General features: G+C 43.1%; 3 protein-coding genes across 8 annotated transcripts, besides 1 other annotated feature; all 3 read left to right on the plus strand.

Moving 5' to 3' along the window:
• The first annotated feature begins 281 nt into the window (after window positions 1–281).
• Window positions 282–1502, plus strand: CG16800 (uncharacterized protein). Its single transcript, NM_135750.3, has 2 exons — window positions 282–596; window positions 788–1502. The coding sequence occupies exons 1-2, from the start codon at window positions 441–443 to the stop codon at window positions 1478–1480; spliced, it is 849 nt and encodes a 282-aa protein (NP_609594.2). The 5' UTR covers window positions 282–440; the 3' UTR covers window positions 1481–1502.
• A 6511-nt stretch (window positions 1503–8013) lies between these two features.
• Window positions 8014–12299, plus strand: Vha68-2 (Vacuolar H[+] ATPase 68 kDa subunit 2). Of its 6 annotated transcripts, none has more exons than NM_001273496.1 (5): window positions 8014–8135; window positions 9306–9404; window positions 9818–10515; window positions 10624–11601; window positions 11669–12299. In NM_001273496.1, exons 2-5 carry the CDS (start codon window positions 9329–9331, stop codon window positions 11759–11761), a joined length of 1845 nt encoding a protein of 614 aa, NP_001260425.1. In that variant the 5' UTR covers window positions 8014–8135; window positions 9306–9328; the 3' UTR covers window positions 11762–12299. The 6 variants fall into 6 exon arrangements, with proteins under 6 accessions (NP_001260425.1, NP_652004.2, NP_723775.1 ...); NM_143747.3 differs by having other exon boundaries at window positions 8056–8135; NM_165021.2 differs by having other exon boundaries at window positions 8056–8113.
• A 178-nt stretch (window positions 12300–12477) lies between these two features.
• Window positions 12478–14985, plus strand: Vha68-3 (Vacuolar H[+] ATPase 68kD subunit 3). The gene is made up of 2 exons (NM_135751.3): window positions 12478–13740; window positions 13804–14985. Exons 1-2 carry the CDS (start codon window positions 12592–12594, stop codon window positions 14884–14886), a joined length of 2232 nt encoding a protein of 743 aa, NP_609595.1. The 5' UTR covers window positions 12478–12591; the 3' UTR covers window positions 14887–14985.
• Window positions 14986–20632: 5647 nt separating this feature from the next.
• Window positions 20633–20912: a mobile genetic element.
• Window positions 20913–27448: the final 6536 nt, after the last annotated feature.

The following is a 27448-nucleotide window of genomic DNA, read 5'->3' on the forward strand; positions in this document are numbered from 1 at the left end:
CAGGTTACGCAAAATCAATTATACCATGGAATATAATCAGTATGTGTACTGAGATAATGTAGATAAAATGTGTGTATAATAACATAAATGAATTTTGAATTTAATTTACAACAAATACTTGGAAATGGCCAAAATGTTTAGAAATATTTAATATACGAATTCATTTTAACACAATACATACCTTGGCAATACCTACTAGTAAACGCAATACACCGAAACGAAACTCAAATAAAAAGGGGTGCAAAAAGCTGGCAGCAAAGTTGGCAAATCAGCCACAAACTGTGGCAGGGCGAGAAGGGTTTGGATAAAAAGCTTCGGCGGCTCGAGGCGAGTCCAGTAGACTGCGATAAGCGGGCGTGGCAGCCACACCAGAAGCAGGGGAAAAACCAGCGGGCAACAGCAGCCAGCCAGGATAACACGGAGCAGCAGTGGCATCAGCAATGTGGCCGGCTTGGCAAGTGATAACGCTGCTGGGGCTTTTGGCCAGGGCTTTGGCCCTCCACTCAACGCCAGATGGGGCAATGGCCATAAGCGCGGCGCTGCTTGGCCAGGACTTTGAGGATTTTCAGCCGTACTTCGCACATAAACAGGAGCAGGTAAGGAATTCTAAATTTATATGGATTTTATAGGGATTTAGCTGTCGTTACAAAAGAATAATTGAATTTTGCTATAATTACTTAAAATTCACTTTGAAGGTTATTATAATGTTGAGCTCTGAAAGTTATATTTTGTATATTAAGTATACGCCATGTTGCAGTCACATTTTAATTTAAACATCATATTTTAGGAAGAAGATCAGCTAGTTGCTGCCACAAAGCACGAGGAGCATTCCGAGGGTGGCGAGGAGGAATCTGGGGAGGAGCACCACAGTGAGCACTTCCACAAGAAGGGGGGAAAGAGCAAGAAGGGTCACAAGCACGGCGAGCACTCCGAGAAGGGCGAGAAAGGTCACCACGACAAGGAGGGCAAGAAGGGGGAACACGGCGAGGAGGAGGGTCACGAGAAGAAGCACAAGCACTCGGAGTCTCATCACAAGAAGAAGAAGAAAGGCTCCAAGGGCGAGAAGGGCAGCGAGTTCGAGGATCACGGCTCCTATAAGAAAGGACACTCCATCAAGGGCAAGCACAACATCCACAAACTAGACGAGAACAAGAAAGAGAAAAAGTTCTACGATGAGGATCACAATGAGGGCGGCGAGGAAAAGCACGGCGGATTCGAGGAGTCCAAGAAGCACAAAAAGGGCAGCAGCTTCAAGAAGGGTCACCACAAAAAGGGCGGCCACGAGGAGAACTACGGCAAGAAGGGTCACAGCAAGAAGGGTCACAAAAAGAAGGGCCACAAGGGGCACAAGAAGAAGCACGAGGAGTCCAAGAAGTGGGGCCACAAAAAGGAGCACGGCAAAAAGGGCGGCGAGGAGCACAAGAAGAAGTGGCACAAATCGCACAAACAGAGCAGCGAACACGATCATGGACATCATTAAATCTCAAGCCGACCACCCTGCGATTTTTCTTTATTTTTGTTGTATTTTTTAAGCATTAAAAACAAATAACTCAGACCCAGTTAAGAACTAATTGTTTTACTCAGCGAAATAGCATTGTAGTTCTAGGTTTTTAACGTTTCAAACAAACCTACAAAAAAGTGTAGCATAGATTTACTCACCTCTATAAGTCATAGAATTTCTTCGACTGTTCTTATGTAGGATATTTAATTTAATGTGCCATTCGTAATCTCCTCTCAATGCAGATAAATTATTTAAGCGGCACACAGCCCATTCAAGTCACCAGAAATGACGTTCATGTTCCATACAGCCTAACATGTATAATGAACACAAAATGTCATTTGAGGATTTGCCATAGTTATCTTTAAATTACGACCTGCAAGCAGTCACAACTCATGTACGCACCTGCTTAGAAAGAGATTATGCAGGACCCACCCACCACGCCCACTCACACAAGCTCATCATGCAGATTAAAGAAAACATAATTAGGAGGAAAATCGTAGTCATCTTTGGCCAAGGGCTCACAGTTCAATTGGCGATGCCAGGTCCTTTCCCTGTGCCCTTTACCCATTGCCCTTCGCACCAACACACCTGCAACGAAGCTATGGCCAAGCGTTAAGTGAAATATGAATGTGCCAGGACGAAAGAGTGAGACGGAGCTGGGCGGCCTAACCCGTTCGTGTCAAAGGTTAATTACGCATACTGCAGGTCATTCCCTTACTCGCCTTCCTGTCGCAGCACACAAACACACACACACATACACACGGCATCACTCAGATATGCACACTTTAGCCCACATATACATATGTATGCATGTTTGCTTAGCCATTTCCGGTTCGATTTTAGCCCAAATCTTGTCCATTTTCTAGCCTAAGCAAACAAACGGAAACTGGCTTAGTTGGAGCAGCCGTTGTCAGGACAAGCGGCTCTGTTTGGTCTCATATGCTAATCCCTACGACCAGCGTCATAAATCATTTTCAACCAACTGGAGAATGGATGGTGGCCCAGGGACGGCTGGTCCGCAGGACAATGGGGTTCGGGGTTAAGTAAAGTTCGTCTGGGCCTAAAAGCATTTAACGATGCCCTCTCAGCATGTGAGTTCAAGCAAGCATTCAAAGCGCATCTTGATTGTGACTATACTATACTATTTATGGCATATTTTTTTTAAAGCCAGCTTGAAATATAATTTTTGTAAGTGCTCAATTTTCAATTTTTATTTATAAAATGGTAAAGCGCTGCATTTTCAGTATTTATAGAATATAATAAGATCATTTCAAATTATAAGTAATGCACCAGCATTAGTCACTTTTTAAAGCATTAAAAAAAGCATAGTTTTTCGAAGCCAAATTCCAGTTCATGTTTACTTACCGTGCTCAGGAGCATTTCCATCATCTACACTTTCGTGCGCATTCTTCACGGCGTTTTCCTTCATTCCGGGGATGAGTTATGCTGCAATCTGTGGGAAGCAGGGTACAAAAAAAAATGTATGCCAGATCCATGGGGATCTGAATCCTGCAATGCTCAACAACAACTGCAAGGACCAATAACAATGGCATGAATATAACAAAAGCTTCAGTCCCAGACCGAAAAGTAGCTTCAACTGGGTCTCAAAAAGCGAGTTTTTTTTGTGACTCAGCCTCCGTCTTTTTGGATTTTGTGTGAGTTGCAACTGCAAGGTGAACAGTCAACAGTTGAAATTCGCCTAAACATAAATGCACTGAAGTGAAAAATAAAAAAAGACCAGTTTTTATGAAAGTGGAGCTCATAGCAAACCTAGAATTCCATTGATAAGTAGTAGCCCATTTAGTTAATCTAAACCCTTCTAATTAAAGTAATGCGATTTAAGTGAGTACTTCTTTTCTTTCTGTGCAAGTGTGTGCGTATTTGTGGTATCTGTTATTGTTTTTGGAAAATTGCCTGAGCAGCAACGACAAATATGGCAGGAGCAACAAGAATCCCACATGGCCAGTGCAAATGCATTAAGGAAAGTGGCTGAGAGTGCAACAGTGGCGCCGGCTTAAAGGGGCTGCGATGCACAAGGGGCGTGCCTAAGAGAGGGGAGCCAGGCGAGGTGCTGCCGTGTGGCCTGGTGTATCAGCACTAAGAGATCATAATTCACACAAGTCGGCTAATAATTCAGTTAAGTTGAAATGCGCAACACACAAGTTGCACAGCTTCCTCAGCAATGGGGGAGGAGGAGGAGGGGGCAACTGGAAAAGCGAACGCTGATGAAGTTGGGCACAGGCGTTGGGGACTGCCGTTTGCGAGCGGGGGGGGGGGGGGGGGGTCGAAGGGTAAGTGCCACCACACACATACGCTTGGGAGCCATTTGGTGGAGTGGTGAGGAATGGCGAGTGGCTCTCCAATTTGGGTTTATGGCCTTTGTTTGAGAACTCGTTATGAAGGAGGGGCTATCAGTTGCGGTTCAAAAATGATACATAAATTAATATTTAGCAATACTACTTAATAGCAGTATTTGAAACCAAAGCTCGAGATAGGGAATTGCAACTCTAAACTAATTCAATATATTTTAAAAAGGAGTATATAAAGGAATTGTATTGGGATATTGCAATAAATCTTAAGAACTTATGATTATGGGTTATAATTAAAATCAAGTGTACCATAAAATTAGTACCACATTAATTAGTTTTGCTTTTTACCATTTAACTGATCGATAGCGCAGCAGTTTGAAGGAATTTCCAATGTTCTTGCAAATTAGTTTCAGTCTCCCAAGCGAATGAATGAATGGGTGTGTGTGTGTGGAAAAGTTTATTGCTTATGAGGAGGAAAAGCTTGGACCTCCTTGTTGGCCCTGGATAAAGCCCGAGTTTTGGCCATGTTGTTGTTTGGCTCTTTGCGTTTGCCAAGTCTTAGCCCTGTTGGCTGTGGTAAAGTGCATCCTTTCTTTTCGCCCAACAAGGCTGAACTAAAAGTAATTTGGTTTACTTAATAAAGTATAATATTACAGCCAAAAATAGAAAAAGCCGCCTAAAATACCTTAAATCAGAAAATCTTTAAAATGTACAATAGACTTTAGAAATTGAATTGTTTGATTTAAAAAGTAGTTGCATTGCTTATTATTTAATTATATAACAAATTCTAGCCAAGCGCGTTGGGTTATGTCATGCTAGCTTATAATTGAAATATTTATGCGCACATATGAAGGCCAGCGAAAGGCAGTAGTTCGACCATTAGATCCCAAAGGCCAAATGAGCTGGCACCCTTTGGGCCTGAAAACAGGGCGTGCTGGGGGCGATGCATCTGCTTGGGGACAATTAGGACAGCTCGTAAATATGCCAGAATGCGCTCGGATGCATCAATGAATGTGTCAATGATTAGGCACGCCGGGACAAAGGACACGATGGCCACGATGATGGCGCAAATCGAAATGTTGCACTCCACGTTAGTAGGGAGTGAGTGGGGAGGGGGACGGGGGAAAAGGAGACCTCAACGCCTAATGCAACTGCAGTGAAATGGGGCATGGTGAGGGGAGTAAGGGGTACGATCGCCGAGGGACGAGGTGCGGTAACAGAAGGCCATAATCAAGCGAATGGACGCGAAGGACAACGGCTGCCACGATACTCAGTGCACTGGTAAAAATGGGAAGTACTTATTAAACAAATTGAGATCTATTAGATACCTATGAATATCCATTAGATTAATACAATAGTAATTCTACCCAAAATGTATATGTCAAATATTTAAAATGTGCATTCAAAACATACAAGTCTATCATTACCACTCCGCACTATTCACTTTAATGATATCTACATATTTTTAAGTACCATTGAGCTGATAAGCAGCTCGTGTTATCTTTTAGATAAGAAAATCACTAAACTGATAATATGTGCGCAATTTCATATGGTATTTATAATGCATTCAACGAAACTTTTACTGCAACTATCCACTTTCCACCATAAAATTTAAATAAATAAATGTCTGAGTATTAAATATTTTCTAGTGCACACACTCACACCCACATTCGGCACACACACACACACACACACACACATGGTAGTGCCATTGCAGTCAATTTATTGTGACCAATATTACGCCCGGACTGACTCGCCGGATAGCTCCCGTTTGTTGGTGCCAAGCGGGAGGAGGTGGGTGGCAATTTGGGAGGGGGGTGGTCGGTCTCACTGGGTGCATGTAAATTGAAAATTATGGCAATGCGCAACAAGATTAGCCAATGGCCAATGGCTGCTGGCGGTGCTGGCGGTTCCGAGCCTTCCTAACAAGACCCAAATGAATTTATCGAGATGGGCGGCGATGTGAAGGGGGACTCGCGTACCGCCCGAGTTGCACAGACATAAACTAAATGAATGCCCATGGCCGCCAAATGAAGTTATGACTTAATGTATACAGTTATCCATATATGTATCTATATGGAGGTCGAGCCAAACAAGCAGATAGCAGTCGAAATATCTCTCAGCGAGCATAAAGTTATTACAAATATATATATACATACATATGATATGCAGATTTGTGAGCAAAAGTTAGTACAGCCTGAAGCTCAAAAATGAATCAAAATCAGCGAACGGAAGCCAGTAGAACGCTAAATTATGATAATTTCATTTAATGCCTAACTGAACCAATAGTTTTCGAATATATGTATATGGCTTTTTGGAAATAGAATTGCATTTCTGTTTAATGAAATGGTCTAACAATCGAAGTTTTCGATGCTACAAGAATACATCTTAGAAGTTTTTCACACTAAAATGTTGCCAAAAATGCTGATTTCAATGCATACATATTTGTGATAAACACGACAAAGATTTTATCCAGGACACTGACATACTATGAAAAACACTGGAAAGTGGCCCAGGAATCGAGTGGATAAGGGTGCATATCCCAGTTTCGATGTGTCAAATTCATTCCACTTTGGCGCTCTGCACTCAGCAGAGTCAGTCGAGCACTTTTCTGCGCCATTTTGACACCGAATCAGAATCCGAAACACTCAGTCACTCAATCACTCACACACACACACTCTCACACACATACGCATACATCTGCAGTGAGGGGAATCCCCGTTCACAGGGCTGATAGAAATTTGCAATGAATCGCAGGCAGATCCTCATGCCACATGCACTGCTGCCTTATTATGCAAATGCTGCGACTCGAGATGCGCTCTCGCTGCCTGCCAACGTCATCGATTTATAAGTTATGCAAAGAGCGGGAGCCAGAACTCACACACCTACCCTCTGCCCCTGGCGTGTCCTTCGTATCCTTCGCATCTCGGGAACATAGAGGCTTTCGCTGTTCGACTTCTATGTTAGCATGGCTTTGCGTTGTAGTTGCCACTTTTGCTGACTGCAATCCGAAAATTTAGCTAAATCAAGCTGAGTGCAGCGACACTGAAAAAAAAACTAGCATGGACTCAAGAACTAAAATATTTAAATGAGGTTTTCTAGCCATATTATGATTTAAAAGAAGTACAATTATGTTGTTACACTCACATGTAAAATATCTAAGATAATAATATAATAAAAAACAAATTAAATGGTTAAGTTATATAAACATTAAACTTCTTATAAACATATAGTTTGGTTATGCGAATTTCTCAATATTTTCAATTAGCACATTCGTTTTCCTCTTTAAATAAGGAGAATCCACTTAAAGAAATCTGATAATCGCTGCATATTGTGCTATTTATTTTATGTTAAAAAAGTATATTCGCAAGAGCATAAAAACAATCTGATCGGGTTAATCTTAACTTTTTCGCTGCTCCATTCTCATTGATTACTACAGCACAAAAAAAAAGTGGGGAAAGCGTGGAATCCTAACTAGAAGAACGGAAGATAGAATAATGGATAAAAAACAAAGGGGCAGGGCAGCAAAAACTTAAATCATTGGCAAATACCTTTTTACGATGCGGATTTTAATCAAAGTTTTTGCCACCGCTGTCAGTTTCTTTTTTTTACTTAAAATGGTAATAAAAAAAAAAGGGGAAACGACGATAAATAAACATTTTAAAATAATTGCTAACGGCGTGTTGTTGCGCTTTAGTGAACTTATTAGTCTACCCTCGCACCGGCCAATTTCCACAATTGATTAGTTTAAAATTGCATTTTTTGGACATTTAAATGGGAATCTAATTGATTGCCATTTTTATTGAGAGCACTTAACACTATACAATGGCAGGTTTTGTATTTAAGCTATATATTCCTCGTTTATACAGTGTCAAATTAATTATTGATTTTATAAGCAGCTAAGAAAATGATTGTTTAATTTGGACCGATTGATCATCGAGGACTTAAAATGGACTTAAAATAATTGGATATTAGCAACTTTGAAAAGATCCCGTTTACTCCCAAAACTTCAGAATCAACCCACGAACTTCTTTAAGCCAGTGTGACCCCACCCGCTCTTTAGCTCTCTTTCGCTCCATCTCGCTTCCGCACATCGATTGGCGAAAGCTTCGCTCGCACTCGATATCAGCTCACAACTTCGCTTGCAAGCTCGCCGCGGAAAGCTCGCGATCACACGGGTCGAAATCGAAATCGAATCGCGGTAGAGAGCTTTTCGAAGTGCGAGCGTCGACGTTTTATTTCTGCGGCTCAGTCGGTTTTAGTTCGTTCTGTTGGAGAAAAGCAGCAATCACACGTTCGCAAGGTGAACGCGAAGACACAGCAAAGTAAGCCCTTCCCCCCCACCAACACACACACCCACCCAAAGCAAATAAGTAACAATAAATAATGGAATGGCTGGAAGACGGTTCTGGGCGATTTAAACAATTAGCGAAAGAAAGCGGCATTGAAATCCGTCTTGAATTCGCCCCGAAAAAGTGACGAAGCAGCGATCAAAGCGCAGAGCGAAAACACGCACACAGACTGCAAGTGTGTTAGATAATAAGTGCAGCACAAGTCCACACTTGAGTAAAATAATCCCTAAAAAAGCCGAATATCAATTAGTTTTCCAAGGAGCTTGAAAAAGTGCGGTATGAAAACGTGAAAATTTGCGCGTGGAAAATTATTTTGCCTTGTCAGCTGACCCCCTTCCCCGTGTTCGCTCCATCCCTGTCGCACCGCGGGTCTTGTGATCGCCGCCGCTCTTGCGCTCGCTTGCTCTCCCATTTCGAAACTCGAAACAGAAGTGGGAGTTATTCGTATTCCGATAATGAAAAACCAATATGGAGAACGAGCGACGTAAAAAAGGCGGCCCAAAGATTTTTACCATTTCCCTTACCCACTTTTTTTTCATTTGTCAGCTGACGGCAATGACAGTAGTCTTGTGATCAACGTCAAAAGCAATTGTCAAATATTCGAACTCGAATGGAGAGCGAGAGAGCCAGAGCGGAGAGTTGCTCTCCCACTCCACCCTCTCTTGTTTTTCTTTGCTGATAATTATGAAAACCCGCATATTTTGAAAAACATGCATTTCAGTTACATTCCTCCGTTGAATTTGTCAACCTGTGGTTGTTTTTTCACAGCTCTTATTTTATTTATTTAGCGATTAGTTTGACAAATTGCTCTCTTCGAACTTTCAAAGCTCTGTCACGTGAAACGAAAGCTCTGCTTTTAAAGTTTTACGCAGCATAATCAAAGAGGGGGAGTTAAAAAAAAAATAATTAAATCAATCGAAATTATTAGCTGCTAACCTACAACTTTATAACCTATAATCGAAAAATTTGGGAGCTGTGGGCTCTACAAAAACTTAACCTGTAAATGTAGCAGATACACCTGCCCCTTGTCAGCTGACAGAGGGCTGAGCAAGAAATTAGTGATAAGAAAATGTTCACCTTTATCTTCGCCCTTTTGCAGCCAGCATTTAACAATTTTCCTCTTCTATTTTCCCTCCATTGCAGTCGAAAAAACAGAATAAAGCAAAATGTCCAACCTTAAGCGTTTCGATGATGAGGAGCGTGAGTCCAAATATGGACGTGTCTTCGCTGTCTCCGGTCCTGGTAAGCACCTAACTATACTGACTAACCATAACTCATGCTATCTAAAAGTTAATAAAAATAAGTTAATAATACCTGTGAACTGGAAACCTTACTTTGATGATTAGTCTAGAACTTACACTTCTGTGTGAAATAATGGCAACTTTAGAAATGTGTCCACCTATTTGTGATTAATATTCAAACAACTCAAACATTTTGGTTTCATTATTCAAAATTAAATGTGAATAATTTTAATAATTAATTAATTGTTTCTTTAAACTTTTTTCTATAATTCTAACAAAAACATCATCAAGTATCATTAATAATAAAAAATTTTAAAAGAAAATGTTCAATGGAACCTATCTTCGTTTGCTGAGTTATAAAAACTTCTTGAATGAAATGTAGCCCCCCTAACCCGACCAACCGCTTCATTCCAGTCGTCACCGCCGAGGCCATGTCTGGATCAGCTATGTACGAGTTGGTCCGCGTCGGCTACTACGAGCTGGTGGGCGAGATCATCCGTCTGGAGGGTGACATGGCCACCATCCAGGTGTACGAGGAGACCTCTGGCGTAACTGTCGGAGATCCGGTGCTGCGTACCGGCAAGCCTCTTTCCGTGGAGCTGGGACCCGGTATCATGGGCAGCATCTTTGACGGTATCCAGCGTCCCCTGAAGGACATTAACGAGCTGACCGAATCCATCTACATCCCCAAGGGTGTGAACGTGCCCAGTTTGTCCCGCGTGGCCAGCTGGGAGTTCAACCCCCTGAACGTCAAGGTCGGCTCCCACATCACCGGAGGTGACCTGTACGGTCTGGTGCATGAGAACACTCTGGTCAAGCACAAGATGATTGTGAACCCCCGCGCCAAGGGAACAGTGCGCTACATCGCCCCCTCCGGCAACTACAAGGTCGACGATGTCGTCCTGGAGACCGAGTTCGATGGAGAGATCACCAAGCACACCATGTTGCAGGTGTGGCCAGTGCGTCAGCCACGTCCCGTGACCGAGAAGCTGCCCGCCAACCACCCCCTGCTCACCGGACAGCGTGTGCTCGACTCGCTCTTCCCCTGTGTCCAGGGCGGTACCACCGCCATTCCCGGAGCTTTCGGTTGCGGCAAGACTGTGATCTCGCAGGTGAGAGTCCCACAAATTGAGAATTTAAGGAGCGATGCCTCGTGTAGCCTCCATACACTCAAGTTTCATAAAAATACAATCCCTAATAAATCATTTACTTGCTTGCAGGCTCTGTCCAAGTACTCCAACTCCGATGTCATCATCTACGTCGGTTGCGGTGAGCGTGGTAACGAGATGTCTGAGGTACTGCGTGACTTCCCCGAGCTGTCCGTGGAGATCGACGGTGTCACCGAGTCCATCATGAAGCGTACCGCCCTTGTGGCCAACACCTCCAACATGCCTGTGGCTGCTCGTGAGGCCTCCATCTACACTGGTATCACCTTGTCCGAATACTTCCGTGATATGGGTTACAACGTGTCCATGATGGCTGATTCCACCTCCCGTTGGGCTGAGGCTCTTCGTGAAATTTCTGGTCGTCTCGCTGAGATGCCTGCCGATTCCGGCTACCCAGCCTACTTGGGAGCCCGTCTGGCCTCCTTCTACGAGCGTGCCGGTCGCGTTAAGTGCTTGGGTAACCCCGAGCGCGAGGGATCCGTGTCCATTGTCGGAGCTGTGTCTCCTCCTGGTGGTGACTTCTCCGATCCCGTGACCTCCGCCACTCTGGGTATCGTGCAGGTGTTCTGGGGTCTCGACAAGAAGTTGGCCCAGCGCAAGCACTTCCCCTCGATCAACTGGCTCATCTCCTACTCGAAGTACATGCGTGCTCTGGATGACTTCTATGACAAGAACTTCCCCGAATTCGTGCCGCTGCGTACCAAGGTCAAGGAGATCCTGCAGGAGGAGGAGGATCTGTCTGAGATCGTGCAACTGGTCGGCAAGGCCTCTCTGGCCGAAACCGACAAGATCACGCTGGAGGTGGCCAAGCTGCTGAAGGACGATTTCCTGCAGCAGAACTCCTACTCCTCGTACGATCGCTTCTGCCCCTTCTACAAGACCGTGGGCATGTTGAGGAACATCATCGACTTCTACGACATGGCCCGTCACTCCGTGGAGTCTACGGCTCAGTCTGAGAACAAGATCACCTGGAACGTGATTCGTGAGGCAATGGGCAACATTATGTACCAGCTGTCATCCATGAAGTTCAAGGTGGGTTAACACGCAAATTTATCCATTGCCTAGACACTGGGTGACCACATTTTTCAATCCATTTCAGGACCCCGTTAAGGATGGTGAGGCCAAGATCAAGGCTGACTTCGAGCAGCTGCACGAGGACCTGCAGCAGGCCTTCAGAAATCTGGAGGACTAGAGACCGCGCTGGCCCTACTTTTACACTCTAATCTTATATTTGTTATATAGTTAACGTTTAAAAATGAAAGCAGTCAAAAACCATCCGAAAAAGCCTAATCAAACACCAACAATTCCGTGCTGCATTCGATGAAAAACAAAAGTCCAACAAATACCACAACTTCTTGGTGCCTGCGAGAGATGTAAACATTCCGGCCTGCGGTTAATACTTTCCCCTAACCACGCCCCCTCCGCCCCTTGAAGGGCAACTCTAGGCAACAGCAACTACAACGTCCTGCTATGTACTTCCATTTACAACAACAACACCAACATACACTTGAATAAAAGTACACGGACACTGGCGCACACACAACACATACATAAAAGACACAAATACAAATGCATGCATAAATAGTATTATTGTTTAATGAATGGAAATTCTTGTTTATTTGTGAAAAAAGTCATGTTTTCTCCCTGTTTGTTTGTTAAATTTATGTAAATATTTAAAGTATGAAATATTAAATGTACGAATAAAGTGCAACAACAAATACATTTAATGTAATTGAAAGTGAATTTCACTGGCAGCAGAATGGATATTAAAAATGTGTCAACTCGATAAAAAGATAATAAGTTAAAATATTTTTTTGAATTTTAAACCTTCATTATATAAACATACTTGACTATATGAAAGCTAAGAAAATGGGAATATATTGAAAAGCATAATCTAAAATCCTATATCATTCTCAGTCATCACCTTAGTCTTTCCATAAACTTCTGCCCCATTTATTTTATTTATTTGACAATATTAGTAAAAATTGTACCAAGTGAAAAAATTGTATATATTTAAACCAAATGGAAAAGAAGTCCTGGGTTGCACCGCTTACCTCGTTCACCAACAGTAACGCAAGTAACGAAGACAGAGCCCGCAACTCGGGATCGTTAAACCAAGATGGGGAGCCAAGGTCCGTGCCTCACCCAACGGTTCCGGCTAAGAAGTGCACATGTCCAACCTGCGCTTGCCAACGTAATGACCATAAATCCAATCCGGTACCCCCTCCCCCTCAATCACGCAAGCCTGTAGCCGAGCCGGAAAGTCCCCATGATACAGTCAATGACGAGGACAGTTTGAAGGACTTGAGACGTTCGACGGACCAATCCCACAAGAGCGCTCACATCGCCTTGGAGAAGAATGAGGACTCGGGTTTTGTGATCGAGCAGGTGGTTGATACGCACAAATATTCGTCGGATGAAGAAGAGGAGGAGGCGACGATGGGTCGCATTTTCGGAGTCTCCGGTCCGGTGGTCAATGCCGAGGAGATGGCCGGCGCAGCCATGTACGAGCTGGTTCGCGTTGGACACTCCCAGCTTGTTGGTGAGATCATTCGACTGGAGGGTGATATGGCCACCATTCAGGTTTACGAGGATACTTCGGGTGTGAGCGTGGGTGATCCCGTCTACCAGACGGGAAAGCCGCTCTCCGTGGAATTGGGACCCGGCATCATGGGCAGCATTTTCGATGGTATCCAGCGACCATTGAGGTCCATCAGTGAACTAACCAACTCCATATACGTGCCCAAGGGCATCGATACGCCCTCCCTGCCCAGGAACATTGCGTACGAATTCACACCCGGAAAATTGAAGATCGATGCTCTGATCACCGGCGGAGACATCTACGGATCTGTTTTCGAAAACAGCATGATGCACGATCACCGCCTGATACTACCGCCCCGCACCAAGGGGCGCATCCGGTGGTTGGCCCCGCCCGGGAACTACTGCGTGGACGAGGTGATCGTGGAGACGGAGTTCAACGACGAGATCACCAAGCACACCATGCTCCAGGTGTGGCCCGTACGGAGGTGTCGTCCGGTGGAGGATAAGCTCCCCAGCAATTCACCACTCTTGACTGGCCAGCGCGTCCTGGACGCCTTCTTTCCATGTGTCCAGGGCGGAACCACTGCCATTCCAGGAGCGTTTGGATGTGGAAAGACCGTCATCTCACAGGTGAGAGGGTTTCTAAGAGTTTAGTTGACAAATGATTACATTCCAATCAACTTATACCCCTAGGCCCTGTCCAAATACTCCAACTCAGATGTCATCATCTACGTGGGCTGCGGTGAGCGCGGGAACGAAATGTCCGAGGTTCTTCGGGACTTTCCGCAGCTTGAGGTTGAGGTCAATGGCACCATGGAATCGATTATGAAGCGGACTGCCCTGGTGGCCAATACCTCCAATATGCCGGTGGCTGCCCGAGAAGCCTCGATCTACACGGGCATCACCCTCTCGGAATACTTCCGCGACATGGGCTACCATGTGTCCATGATGGCGGACTCCACATCTCGATGGGCGGAGGCGCTGCGTGAGATTTCCGGACGTCTGGCCGAGATGCCTGCCGATGCTGGCTATCCGGCTTACTTGGGAGCTCGGCTGGCCTCCTTCTACGAGAGAGCCGGACTGGTGAAGTGCCTGGGCAGTCCAGATCGTGAGGGATCCGTGTCCATTGTGGGAGCTGTGTCGCCTCCCGGTGGCGACTTCTCTGATCCCGTGACCTCCGCCACCCTGAGCATCGTTCAGGTCTTTTGGGGTCTGGACAAGAAGCTGGCCCAGAGGAAACACTTTCCATCGGTGAACTGGCTGCAATCGTACTCCAAGTACATGCGCACTTTGGACACTTACTACGAGGAATCCAATCCGGAGTTTACGCATCTGCGAGCTAAGGCCAAGAAGGTGCTGCAGGAGGAGGATGACCTGGCGGAAATTGTCCAACTGGTGGGCAAGTCGTCGTTGAACGAGGAGGACAAGATCACCCTTGAGGTGGCCAAGATGCTGAAGGACGATTTCCTGCAGCAGAACTCCTACAGTCAGTACGATGCCTACTGCCCCTTCTTCAAGACCATTGGCATGCTGAAGAACATGATGACCTTCTATGATGCGGCGATCCTGTCGGTGCAGAACACGGCGGACAATGAGGCGCGTGTAACTTGGGGCTTGATCCGTATAAAAGCCGCTAACATTCTGTACGAGCTCTCCACCATGAAGTTCATTGATCCCAAGCTGGGCGAAGCGACTGTCCTGGAGAGCATGAACAAGCTGCATGACAATATCCTTTCAACTTTCCGGGAGATAGAGGATAATGTCGAGGACTATTAGAAGTTGTGATGGATAAGTGAAGACTTAAATTATTGTATCGATTCGTATTTTAAAAATTAAAGTGCATCATCTGCCATAGAAATGTTACAAAGCAAAATGAAATATTAGTATTCCTATTTTTATATATTATTACAAAAGGTAAATGAAATAACGAATGTATATATAACAGATATTAGGACATTACAATCTCTTTGATAAAACTACGATTTAATTGAATTTTAAGAGAGAAGCCAACATTAGATAATCATAATCAAAAAAGTACTTACGTTTGCATGCGAGAGGAAACCACTTTGAACCGAACCACCACCGAACAGCGATTATCGAGTAGTAATTGCAGCCAACTTATCGCAATCATTTTCCAGTTGGTGAAAAGTCATTTACCCGCCAACGCGTTTTGCTCATTAGAAGCCATAATGGTGCATCGTCTGCCTGCTCTGAAAATTTCCACCCAGCTCCCCTGCGGATGCCAGCCGCAGTTAATCCTTTGCCCAACCTCGGCGGGAACGCAAAGGAGATTATAAAAAATTTGGTTGATTTATAGGAAAAGTTTGTTAATGCGCCAAAAGCGCGGCCACGCCCCGACAAAAACGGGAAAACGGAACGAATTTCCCAGCTCACACCTCTGGCAGCCGCAATCGGAAAAGCAAACGTCAAGGCCCTGTGAAGGGCTTTTTTCCGCAGCAAGGGAGCGAGAGATCGATTTCGATTCAATTAGTGGAAATTAAATGTAAGTATATATGTACAAGTCGCCACCACGCTCGCTGCAACGCCGCTCCTCCCGCTTCCTACCCCTTACCCCCTTGTGCCGCCCACTCGGTGGATAGCGATGATTACATTTCCGCAGTCCGCCCGACGCCCGCCCACTATGGCAAACCAAGTCAGCCATAAAATGAGCGCCCAGCAAAAGAAGCAAGCCAAAAAATCAGAATCAGTTCAATTGCAAATTGAAAATCCCCTTACAACTTCCGTTTCCGCTATGCGAGGGGCCCTCACTGAGAGGAAAAACGAGTGCACTCGAAAAAATAGGGGTTAGGTATGACAATTGGTTAACTAATTCTTTTCTATATGTAAATTGAAACAACTCAACAAATTAATTCGTAATATAATTATTATCAAATAGGAACCCAAGTCTATGAAAATTAAATGAGAATTTAATTTTTTTTGTGTGAGTGCCTGCCTCTTGCAGGCGTGTGCGTATGTGTGCGAGAAAGAGAGAGAGTGCGCAATAGTGCAAGTGTATGTGTGGGTGTCTGGCTGCCATGACAAACGTGGCGTATGAGCAATGCGCGCTAATTGGCTGCCATTCGATGCTCGCTCCGTTCCGTTCCGTTTCGTTGGCATCGCTCTGGATCTCAGAGCAGGCGAGTATCCTTGCTCCACATCCTGCCCACTGCCGCTTGCGCTCCTCGAGTCCCTGAACCATTTGCCATTTGCGAGCTGAAAGCTGCTTGGGCTCAGCTTGGGATTGCGTTGCTGATGGCGGAGTTTCACAGGACCAGAGTACTGAGTATGATGGGGCCGGGGTTCCTTGGGACTTATTGCATAATTTGAAGGGGTTAAGCCATTGAGCTTTAATGCAAAATTTCAATTGAACGTCAAACAGTCAATTCGCTTTAGCGGCGATAATCGTAAAAGGATAATGGCGCTAAAAGCGCATAAAAAGGCAGCAGTCAGGCGGCAAGGACTTCTGAAAGCCCCCCCCCCCCACACACTCCTTTCACGGCGTGAATGTGAGTGTGTGACTGTGTGGTTGTATGTGTGGGTGAGTGTCTTTTTTCAGTCTTTTTCCGTCTGCTGCTTGGCCTAAGTGTGCACTCAATTAAAGGATTTCTTTTCGGGACAGAGGCTAACGGCCACACAATATTGGAATGGTTAGATAAGCCCGGCGCCACTCGCTACCCTTTGCCAGATATTTGCCCCACTCGACATTTTTAAGCCGATCTGTGCAGTATCAGACTGGGCAAATACAAAACACAAGTAGGCTTTGGAAATTCGAGTAAATGCCATAAATAGGAACGTCTAAATATGGGCTTGTTTAAAGCGCCATTGAGATTTTAGCTAAAGATTGCTTAAAATTAAAGCTCGGAATGCGAAAAATGAATATTTCATTAACGTTTAAGAAAACTACTTATGCGTTTTATCTGCTTATGGCTAAAATTTCTAATCTTATCTCTTAATAAACGTATAAAAATGTACTTACCATTCATGCAAATAGAATAGTATGTATCAATTAATTGATTTATCACAATTTTCTATAAACAAAACGCATTTATATGAGCTTAATTGTACGCAGTCTTATCGCTTTATTAATAGATACGAGCTTAATTACTTAATGACGTTGCACTTCCGATTAAAATTGCTTACGTAACTAATCTAATCAATAGCTCTTGATACTCATTAGCCCAAATAAACAAGCTAATAGATAGATTCAATGGGCTTCTAACAGATTATGCATTTCTTACATGTTCACTGAACAATTAATATTTAAAGAAAAATACGCCGACCTAGACATCGCAGGATCGTTCAACTCCTAAGTCTTCTTTCGTGATATCCTATCTGTTAATTTAAGGTCTCAGCACCCAATCCTTAACCCATGCCCCCAACTCACCGCAATCGCTGACAAGTTTAACCCGAATGGGAAGCGTGTGCCGAGGCCAAGGACATGTTTCGCTGCTGGTTATTGTTGTTTCTGGTTGTTGTTTCTTGGCCGCAGGGCCAAAAGGATATCATAAGCACATAAGATGATGAAGTTCGAAATGCTGTGGAAAACCCGGTCTGAGTGGAAAACCAGGGCGCAACAAGGACTTGAACAAATGGCAAATAAGGGGGCGTGGGAACACGGATGAGGGCAACTTAATTTGCAACTTATACGCAAAATCCTTTTGATTTTGTTATGTCGCCGCTTAAAGGTCTTCAGTGTCCCCTGGTATATCCTTTCCGCTGTGTCTTTGTGTATGTGTGTGTGTGTATGAGTCTCCCCGGCTAGCCTGCAGTTATTTACCAAACTTAAGGGTGCAACCTTTTCGCCTGGTTTTCCCTGATTTTCCACGTTCTTTTCGGTTGTTCTTCGTTTTCGGCTTGGCCAAGTTTTCATTTTCGGTGGAAAAAAGGTCCGCTGATCATTGTCCTTTTTGGCCCTAACCATACACACGCACACACACACACATAGGCGAAGACATATCGGGCTGCTGTTTAAGGGAATTTAAATTAAGCCTATGCAAATTCGCCTCGGGATGCTTTTCTTTCTTCAGCGCCTGTTTTTCTTGATTTTTTAAGGGAGATTGAACCACCAACTGCTGGCTGTATTAACGCCGCATTATGGCTGCAGTCACGCCCTTTTTTGGACTCGCCCATTTCATACAGTAAGCCCAGAAATATTTAATTTCGAAATATAAAATGCTTGTCATACAAATACGTGTATAATACGTGTATAGTTCTGCGACAGAAGTCTATGGGCAATGGGCAACATACAAAACTGAATTTAAACTTAACCTTAGGATGTAAAGTATTTGGATTTTAAAAGCTTGTCCCTTCAACATGACCAGTTTATTGGGTTTCCACTGTGCGCACACATGAATCAGCGCCTTAATGTATGCTCTGAAAAATGCTATGAAAAAGTTTTTGCCATAAAAATTTGCTCGCTTCTTGGAGCTTTACAGATAGATGGCAGGGGGAACGGAAATCGAGAGAGGGTGACTGGAGTGGGGGGGGGGGAACTGGGGAAAGTCCTCTGCCACTTGCTGCGGCGTGTCGCCTGTCACACAACAACTGCCCTATCACTCACTTTCCCCCACTTTCCCTCACCGCTGCTCGGCAGATAATGAAATTGTTGCGAGCGCAGAGAGAAAAAGAAACTTTTCGCTGTGTTCTGTGTTCATCAAGCGAAGGCAGGCAAACATTTTAAATACAAAAGGATATGCGTGGGCCAGGACAAGGAGTCCTTTTACAGTGACATTGATGAAACGCTTGAAATTTACTGCGCTACGACCTCCTCCACGCCTTGTTTCGCTTTAAAATAAAGTAAAACGCACTCAAACAAAATGTACAAAAATTAATCTATGTACTACACGCATTTAATAATAAATAAAATAAAAACATAACAATTAAGCCTCATTAATAATAATTTGGTTAATAAATGATTTCTTAAGCTCTTACTACAAATACTTCAAAGATGAAAATTGTTTTTCTCAGTGTAAAGAAACCACTCTTTATGTCCTTTTTTAAACTTTGTGGTTTCCTCGCATCCTGGTCCTTGCTCTGGTCCTGATTCTGTTTCTGCTTGCTGGCATTGTTGTGCTTACTTATCCCTGTCGAAAAATTGCCGAAACTTGGTGGAGCGCGTCCTTGAGGGGGCGAAAAACGGATGGAGCGTGGGAGGTTGACTGAATGAAGTAAGGAAGGAATGAATGAAAGGGAGCTCTCCAGCTCGTAGTCAGTGCATTTAGTCAAAAGTGATTGAAAAGGCATTTTGTTATAATGCCAACTTAATGACAACGAAATTACACCAAAAGCCAAGCCAAGGGAGCGGCAACAACAATCGCGCTGCTAAGCAAAATGAGTTTCCAAATACTTTGAGACCGAAACTTTGTCTCCGCCACGCATAGAGCGCCCCAAAATACAACAATTTCCCGCCATTTTCCCCTAGCTGCTGTTTTTAATAGAGAGAGTGTGTGTGTGTGTATGTGTGGGTGTCCGCGCTTTCCCGACCGCTTTTCCGGACCGCCTTTTCCCCAAACACTCAGCTGGCCTGTCATGCTAGCAAAGCGTTTTAATTGTTTGTCGTGGCCATAGATTTCCCAGAATGTTTAAGTAATCGAATCAAGACTGAAATCTTCTTTAAGATTAACTCGGTGCTGAAACTGATTGCAAAACTTTCGCCAACGGCTGCTAGACAGATAGAACTGAAGCTGAAGTCGTGATAATTAAATTGGTCGGGGAATTAAATGCGCGAAAACTTGGCTTAGCTTAAAGAGGAGTATATGTGCGTTTAATCGGAAAAACATATATATCTCCCTATATTTACACTATTCTTCAGGCTGTTTTTTTCATAATAGTAGCTTAATAAACCCATTTTAAGTTGAAAGCCAAGGAGTTAGTTATGGCGCTCTGAAAAAAAGTACACATAAATCCACATAATTCACTTAATTAAAATCAATATTCTCGATTCCTTGACTTTTCCAATTCTTTTTTTTTAGTTTGCACAGCATATCGCTTGTTTCCCAATTCCTGAGCAAATCGAATAGGTATTTCCTGCTGCTTGCACTTCATGGGCTCGATGAACTGCGAAATCCGGAAAGTTTTGTGCCTTTCATTGTCAGGCTCTGGGTTAAAGGGCAAAAGAGTTTCAATTATTCACATTGAATAAAACGCATCCGAGCGCACACACACGCACGCATTCGCACAGCTCTGCAGAAAATTTGGAGTGCACATATTGTAGTTTCAGATGGTGTAATATTAACTTTAACATAGTGAATATATATAAAATAGAATAAATTTATATACAATAATTGCATTTAGAATATTCTCCAGGTCTAAAAATTACTTCTTTCCTAGTGTTCTTGTTCAATTGAACAACGTTTACATTTTAAAATAAATTCCATACTTAAAATTTCACTTCTTTTCAACAATCTGTGTAAATTTATATAAAATTTATTTATATTTAGTTTAAGTGTGATATTTAACTTAACTGCTATTATTTTCACCGCTGCTGTATACTACACACCCAAACGCAGAGATTTCTGGGAGCCAGAGAACTGCAGCAAGCCACTGGCATTCTAAGTGCACCCGTTAAACACTGGGTGTCTAGGCACCCGGGTCCCGAGTGTCCTGATCTCTGTCCCGCTCTCTGTACCGCTCTCTGTCCCGCTCTCTGTCCCGCTTTCCGTCCCGCTCTTGCAGATTTTGACTGGGTGTTTGTAAGTAGTACTTACTTACTAAGCACCCGCGATGTGAGTGGTGAGTGGCACTCGCACTCAAAATTGTTGAGTGTGAGTCGAGTGGCAAAAAATGCCACCCTTGCAGTTCTCAGCTGGGAACTCCCTGCTAAACTGGCATCTGCATCTGGAGTTGGACTTGGAGCACGTAGCCGAAAAGTATGCTATTGAAATATTTATGCATGCTCGCCTTGCTCGTTTTCTTTGTTTGCTTTCTATCTGTGCCTATGTGAATGTGTGTGTCAGAGAGAGAGAGAGAGAGGTGAGTGTGATTGTGTGAGTGCAGGCGCAAGTGTGTGTGCGGCTGATTAAGCATTTGACATACAAATTTCCATGCTGCAGCGACGAGTTCAAAGCGCATTATGCATGCAAAACAAACACGTGCTGACACACAACACACACTCTATCTGCCTCTTTTCTTAGACACACACTAATGCAGAGGCGGGTTTTTAGGGGGTTCTAAGTTAGAACTTATAACTAAATATTAATCATTGTGTTAATTATATTTTTAGCAAAGTATTTTTTAAATTCTATTATTTAAGAAAATATATTTCCGAACTATTTGCATAATATAATAATATATATCTACATATATAAGAATCTTGAAATTCCAATTATGAAATGTAACTCACTTTTAATCTTAATTAAAAGAGACTGTTTGTTAACTATGCTAACTGCATTTTGAAAAATATTAAATGCTTGATTTCACAGGCTTTCTATAAACAAGCAGTTAACTTAAGGGGCGTTTAAACCCGTCGAATCCCCACCGTTGATCGCTGCACATTTCTCTGGCCTATGTGCCGCATTTTCCTATTAGCAGCCAGTCAAGCAATTCGCAACAAAATATGCAAATGCAGCCAAGCGAGTGAGCCCAACCCGCCTGCCAACCGGAGATCCCTTTGACGCCCCCCCATTTTTTGGGTTCCCTGAAATCTGTCTTTGGTCGGCATTTGCCGCATTGTTTTTCTGTGTGTTTGTTTGTTGTCGCCTGAATGGTTTCTAGCCGACAAATTTGCCAGACAAATTTGCAGCACGTGATGCTACAAATAACAATATTAAATAACTCTGTCAAAGGGAGTGTTTTGGCCAAAGTGCAAATTTGTAATCACCTAAAATGTATTATTTTACGTTCGTTCATTTCTAAAATGAAATAAATAATTTAATCAATTTTAAGCCTAAGTGTGGAGTTACAGAGCTGACTTTTCTTATCTGACTGCCACCAGCGCAACAAATCAAATACTGGAACAAGTATCTAATGATTTGCATATTTCAAATCCTTAAGTCAACTTTCATACTATATGTAAAGTGCTCATGTTGAACTGAAACCAATTGCTCCCCAAGTTACTATATATTTTGGCCAAACTTGTCGCACTGATAAGACCTATTGAAACCACTTTTTTGGCAGCTACTCACTCGATCCACCATTTTCCCCTTTGTTTCAATTATTCCTGCCTTATCTCAGTGAGTTCAGCTCCGGAGTGTCCGGGGAGCAGCAAGGACTTTAAGGAGCCGGGTCTGAAGGACAAGAGAACTGTTATGTTGGCTTTTAATTGAATTTTGAAACCGCATAACTGAAATCGCAAAGCCAGCAGCCAAATCTTGACCTCCGCCTCGATTTCCCACTTCCTTCCATTCGACAGGCAATAAAAGTGTTGTAAAAATTTCGCCAAAAGTAATTTGCGCTAAGCAAGTTGGTTGCTTCAATTGGGCTATTAACGAAACTTTATTACCCTCTATAGGGATATTAAAAATATCGATATCAAGAAGATATTCTTTAAAAGTACATATTTTATTTGATTAAATTTTGTTTTAAATTATTATTCTATAAGAAGTCAACCCATATGCTGCCCCTCCAATAGTTTTGCACCCCTTTCGCAGCCTTAGTTTCTGGAGGAAATCCACCCGGCGGATTACAGGCGATTGCCACTTGGCGATAGCACTGCCAACAGCTCGACCAAGGTCCCCATCCTTCGGATAGTATCTACTGCCCCCCATCCAACCCGTATAGCCCCGGTCAATTAGTTAGCGCATTAAAGGGGATTCCAGAGCTTTCGAGGAAGCGAGTTGGCCGGTCAAGGAATTTATTGGGCTCCCAAGTCCAAGTCGGTTATCGCTGTAACCAGGCTGCTGCTGGCTGGGTGGTTATAGAGGGAACCATGCTTGGATCGACTCACATTCGACTCCAGTTGAGTCGTAATTGACTTGTTGCCAAGTAATCGTTGCCTGTTAACTGCTGTTGTCAGGGGATTATCTACAGTTCAGTTGAAATCGACTGCTCCACACATCCCTAGGTAGCTACAAGTCGAAGTTCAGTCAAGTGCATAAAAAGTGAAAAACAATAAACATCATTGGGTGGCTACTTTGTCCGGGACATAGCCAATAGCCACCACTGAGTTGGGTGGGCTGATAATTTAAATTACAATCGAATTCAATTGAATACTCGGTGTCTAAGGCATATCCTTTGCACAATACCATTTTAATTGGTACACTGAGCAGTAAAATTACTACTGCCCACTTTATTGGTTATAACAAGAAGCATAAGCAATATAATTACGGTATTTCTGAAGAGTTTCTATGGAATTTCATTCACTCCATTGCAAAAAAGGGACTTTCCATATTTTTCATCTATTTTAAAATGTTTCCCACAGAGTAACGAAAGCACCTTTATCTGGAATTTATAGCTACTATATTTATTACAAATGGAAAACCTTCTACTGAAATCATTACCACGAGGCAGTGTTTCTAAATTCTGAACTCCCTAAACTGCATGGCAACCAAACCACTCTTCAGCTAATTGGTTCTGCAATGGTCGAGTGTCCTAGAATATTTACCTGGTCCTTCGGCCATCCATCCATCATCTCGCCAACATGCTCAATCTCTGTCTGCAACTGGCGCACCGGAAGTGTGGCCGCAGCAATCAACGCGCCAAGTTGCAAGCCCGCTCATCCCCTTTGTGCTGCACTGGCGGCCATTTTGGGAGCTTAACCATAAATGTTGCATTTCGCTTTTAAGCTGCAACCTAACGATGTGTGTGTGTGGCAGTTGATGCAGGGGGATCGAACCTCGGTGGTGGGTGATGGGCGGTGCGGGGTGGCTCGAGGATGAGGCTTACCAGCAATTTGGGTTGGCTTTTCCCCAGTCAAATGGGGCTGCGAACTGGTAACCAGGCAGCATCTGGCCACCTTTTTACACGTGCCACGACTGCGGCGCGTCCTTCAGCCAACCGCTCATCTCCGGCTAATTCTCTATGCATTTCAGTGCCGCAATTCAGGAAGAATCCACCTGCCATTATGGCCCCGCTGCCTCCAACGCACCCCCCACCATGCGCATCCCTTTGACCGGAGATGTGGTCCATGTGAATCTTCCACTTGTTGGTGCCCAGTTGGGTATCGGCATACTTTGGTGAGTAACTAGTCTTGCAGCTTAGTCTTCAATAAACTTATAGATAATTATTTGAAATAGTACAAATTTATATTAAATAATCGAACATATTTTCTTAAAAAAAAAAGTTGTACGCGTTAAAATCTATTCCTATCTTTCATCAATATAATTAATACAATGATAAGCGGAAAGATAAAAATATAAGGAAGTTAACATATAATTGTACTCAACTAAATATTTTTTTGTATAGCGAAACTTTACTTACTAGTATGAAAAAGTGATGAAATTAGTAATGATTTGAAAATAAAAGTACAACGATTTTGTTCTGTTTTGTCACAGCTATGAATCCCTAGGACATGTTAAAATCATCACCATTTTTCATTCAAACTTAATACTCGATGGTGATTCACTGCTGAAAACGCAATGAAAGGATCTGCGGGATGGCTGACAGCTTGTTTCGCTTTTCCTCCTCCTTCGTTTACGTTTTTTTTTTTCGACCATTCAATGAGCTTTTAAGAGCGCTAATTAAAAATGTGGCAAGTGTAACCATTGCAGACGCCTCCCTACCACCGCCTTTCATGCCATTAAGGCCTGGCCCGAAAGGCTGCCACATAATGTGGCTGTCGTCTCCGTTTCTATTGGCTGCTCTTGAGCGTTTTGCGTTTCTGGGAGAGCGCAATTAACGCCTTTACTCTTGGCATTGGCAGCCCTGGAAAAACTAAGGAAAACCGCAGGAAAACCCTCGAAGCGCCCAGCCCCTCAACGCTTTTCTTGCGCCCACCCAAAAGCCCCTGTGGTTATTGCGGCTTTGTTTGTGTGGAAAGCGTTTTAGATTGCATATTTATTAAAATGCAGCCAAAGTTGCAGCACATGAAAGCACAAACGCAAGACGAACGAGCCGAGGAAAAGCTAAAATGTAATAACTCTTCTTGGGAAAAAATCCCACCCCATCCCATGCCGCTTTTCCCATCCCCTACCAACCTCCTACCCCTGCGCTTTTCCTGTGCTATGCATTTCCGTAAGCAGCTTTTGTCCGCAGGTGTTTGCTATTGTGTTGGCTCAACGCTTAACGCTCGATGGAAAGCGATGCGTTGAGGGAAAGGCACTGGCAAAAATTATAGATATTATTAAAAATATGTAAAGGTGTTTATTTTTATTCAAGATCATGTATTTAAAGCAAAAGGAAAGAAATTTGTAGCAAAGCAGTTAGTAGCCACTTTATGCCAAAAATATCAATTCATGAAAAGGTTTTATTAATATAACTAATAGTATGATTAGTGATAAAATTCAGAATTAAACATTTTATATATATAAATCCATTGAGATTGAGCCAATCCAGCTGCAAGAATTTTCATCAGTGTACCGGGTGAGCGCTCATTTCGTTGGCAAGGATTTTTCAAGACCAAGCTGCTTATTATCGCAAAAAATGAAAAACGAGAAAAAAGAAAAAATAAAAACGAGCGGCAACTAATAAGCTTATGGCCATGCAACCAGCCGAAGAGCCAGCCATCATCATCGTAGCCGGTTCCAGCTAATTGTGAGCTAATTCTAATTATCAGCAACACATTCGAGATGCACTGGCTCTCAGTTTGGTCCTCGTGTCGGCATCAGGACTCCAACGACCCCTCCAGCCCGCCCACGGACCCTTTTCCCCTGTTCCCAACAACGTCTGGCAGCTAACGAGTGTTTATTAATAGCGCTAATGGCAAGCGACGCCTTTGATGAGCGTAAAATGCTTAAGCACACAGATCCTGGCCGGGCTTTTGGCTCCTCCTTCGTCATTCGGGCCACGCAATTAGCGCACAAATATTTCCGCGTCTATATATATTTCTTTTCCTTTTTGTTGTATATTTTTTTGGTTGTTGTATACCCGCTGCCTTTCCGTTTTGGCCATAAAAATGCTCAACCGAATTGTAGTAATTACAACAATTTGCATAAGAGGAAAAGGGGCAAAGTGGTGGGGGCGGAAATCAAAAAGCGCAAAGCGCTCGGTGCCAAGCGCACAGAAGTATGCTACGCATTTTGCAATTTATTCAGGCAGCCAAACGGGAAAAGGACAACCCAGAAATTCCGACCAAGAAAAAAATACAAAAGAGCGCTGTGAGAGAAAACGCTAATTATGTAATATGAAAATGCGAGGACAACGTTGAATTATTTGCATATGGTAAGGAGAACCTTTTTTTTTTGCCACATCCTTTTTTGTTTTGGGAATTTTTTATGCTGATTTGTTTTTTCAATCATTATCAAATTAAATTAACACTCCGCATGCGGCCAGGAATTTTATTAACAATTTTTATTACCTTTACCAGTGTATTGCAATGCGAAAACCACATGCAAATCGAATCGGTATTCATATCTGGCCAGCATCTGCTGCACTTGAAATTTCAATTAGGCCAACGAATTCACAATTGAATAGATTCACAAAAACCTACATTGCTTCGAACACTTGATGTCGATTAGTGCCGCAAAGTGCAACAAACGAGCGGAAGGCAGCAGAAGGATTGTGAAAATCATAAATTCCAACAATCGAAGGTGGAAAATTCGATTCGATTTTCTTTCTACGTTCAGTTCGGCAAAGTAAACGTGCTGGAAATTGCACAAAAGTCCAAGGAGGAGATACCAGAGTGATTCACCGGAATATGTAAACATTTCTTGCAACGATTCATGAATATGAACACAGCCGATTGTCCAACCAGAAATAAAGGTGTGTCAAACGATATCGTAAATATTTAATTCCAATGCAAAACAGAACATGTGAAAATTCATAAAACTGCAACGTTTGAGCTTAAAATCTTTTATATTTCATAATCTGAAACATTTTTTAATGAATAGATGTGTAATACCAAACAGAAGGATTACTCTTTTGCTATGTTCTTTCCGATTATATTAAAATATAAATATTTTTATTAATTCACTTACCACATTTCGTTTCGCATGTTGTCCAAAGCCCGTGCAATGGATTAACTATCCAGGTAAATTTGCGCCTGGCGATTCGTGGCATAATACCCGTATAAATACCCACAACGCAATACCAAAGTTCTTAAAACAAAAAACAATAATTGCACAAATATAGGGCGAACACGAGGATATTCCACAAAAAAAACCGAGGGGCATATTGCCTGAGTCGCGTTAATTTTGCATGCCCCAAAAAGTGTGCAGTGCGACGGAAACGGAAACGAAAGCGCGAAATTTCAATATGCTGCTTACCACGACTACAATTGTGCATGGCAAAAAACCAATTTCAATTT

Source organism: Drosophila melanogaster, chromosome 2L (assembly GCF_000001215.4).
Source record: "Drosophila melanogaster chromosome 2L".
Lineage (NCBI taxonomy): Eukaryota > Metazoa > Arthropoda > Insecta > Diptera > Drosophilidae > Drosophila > Drosophila melanogaster.

Bases quoted from the DNA above. Each gene is read 5' to 3' on its own strand.
- CG16800 (NM_135750.3), top strand. From the start codon at position 441: ATGTGGCCGGCTTGGCAAGTGATAACGCTGCTGGGGCTTTTGGCCAGG. The intron at 597-787 runs GTAAGGAATTCT...ATCATATTTTAG, and splicing joins TCGCACATAAACAGGAGCAG to GAAGAAGATCAGCTAGTTGC.
- Vha68-2 (NM_001273496.1), top strand. From the start codon at position 9,329: ATGTCCAACCTTAAGCGTTTCGATGATGAGGAGCGTGAGTCCAAATAT. The intron at 9,405-9,817 runs GTAAGCACCTAA...GCTTCATTCCAG, and splicing joins CTTCGCTGTCTCCGGTCCTG to TCGTCACCGCCGAGGCCATG. The intron at 11,602-11,668 runs GTGGGTTAACAC...AATCCATTTCAG, and splicing joins TGTCATCCATGAAGTTCAAG to GACCCCGTTAAGGATGGTGA.
- Vha68-3 (NM_135751.3), top strand. From the start codon at position 12,592: ATGGAAAAGAAGTCCTGGGTTGCACCGCTTACCTCGTTCACCAACAGT. The intron at 13,741-13,803 runs GTGAGAGGGTTT...TTATACCCCTAG, and splicing joins GAAAGACCGTCATCTCACAG to GCCCTGTCCAAATACTCCAA.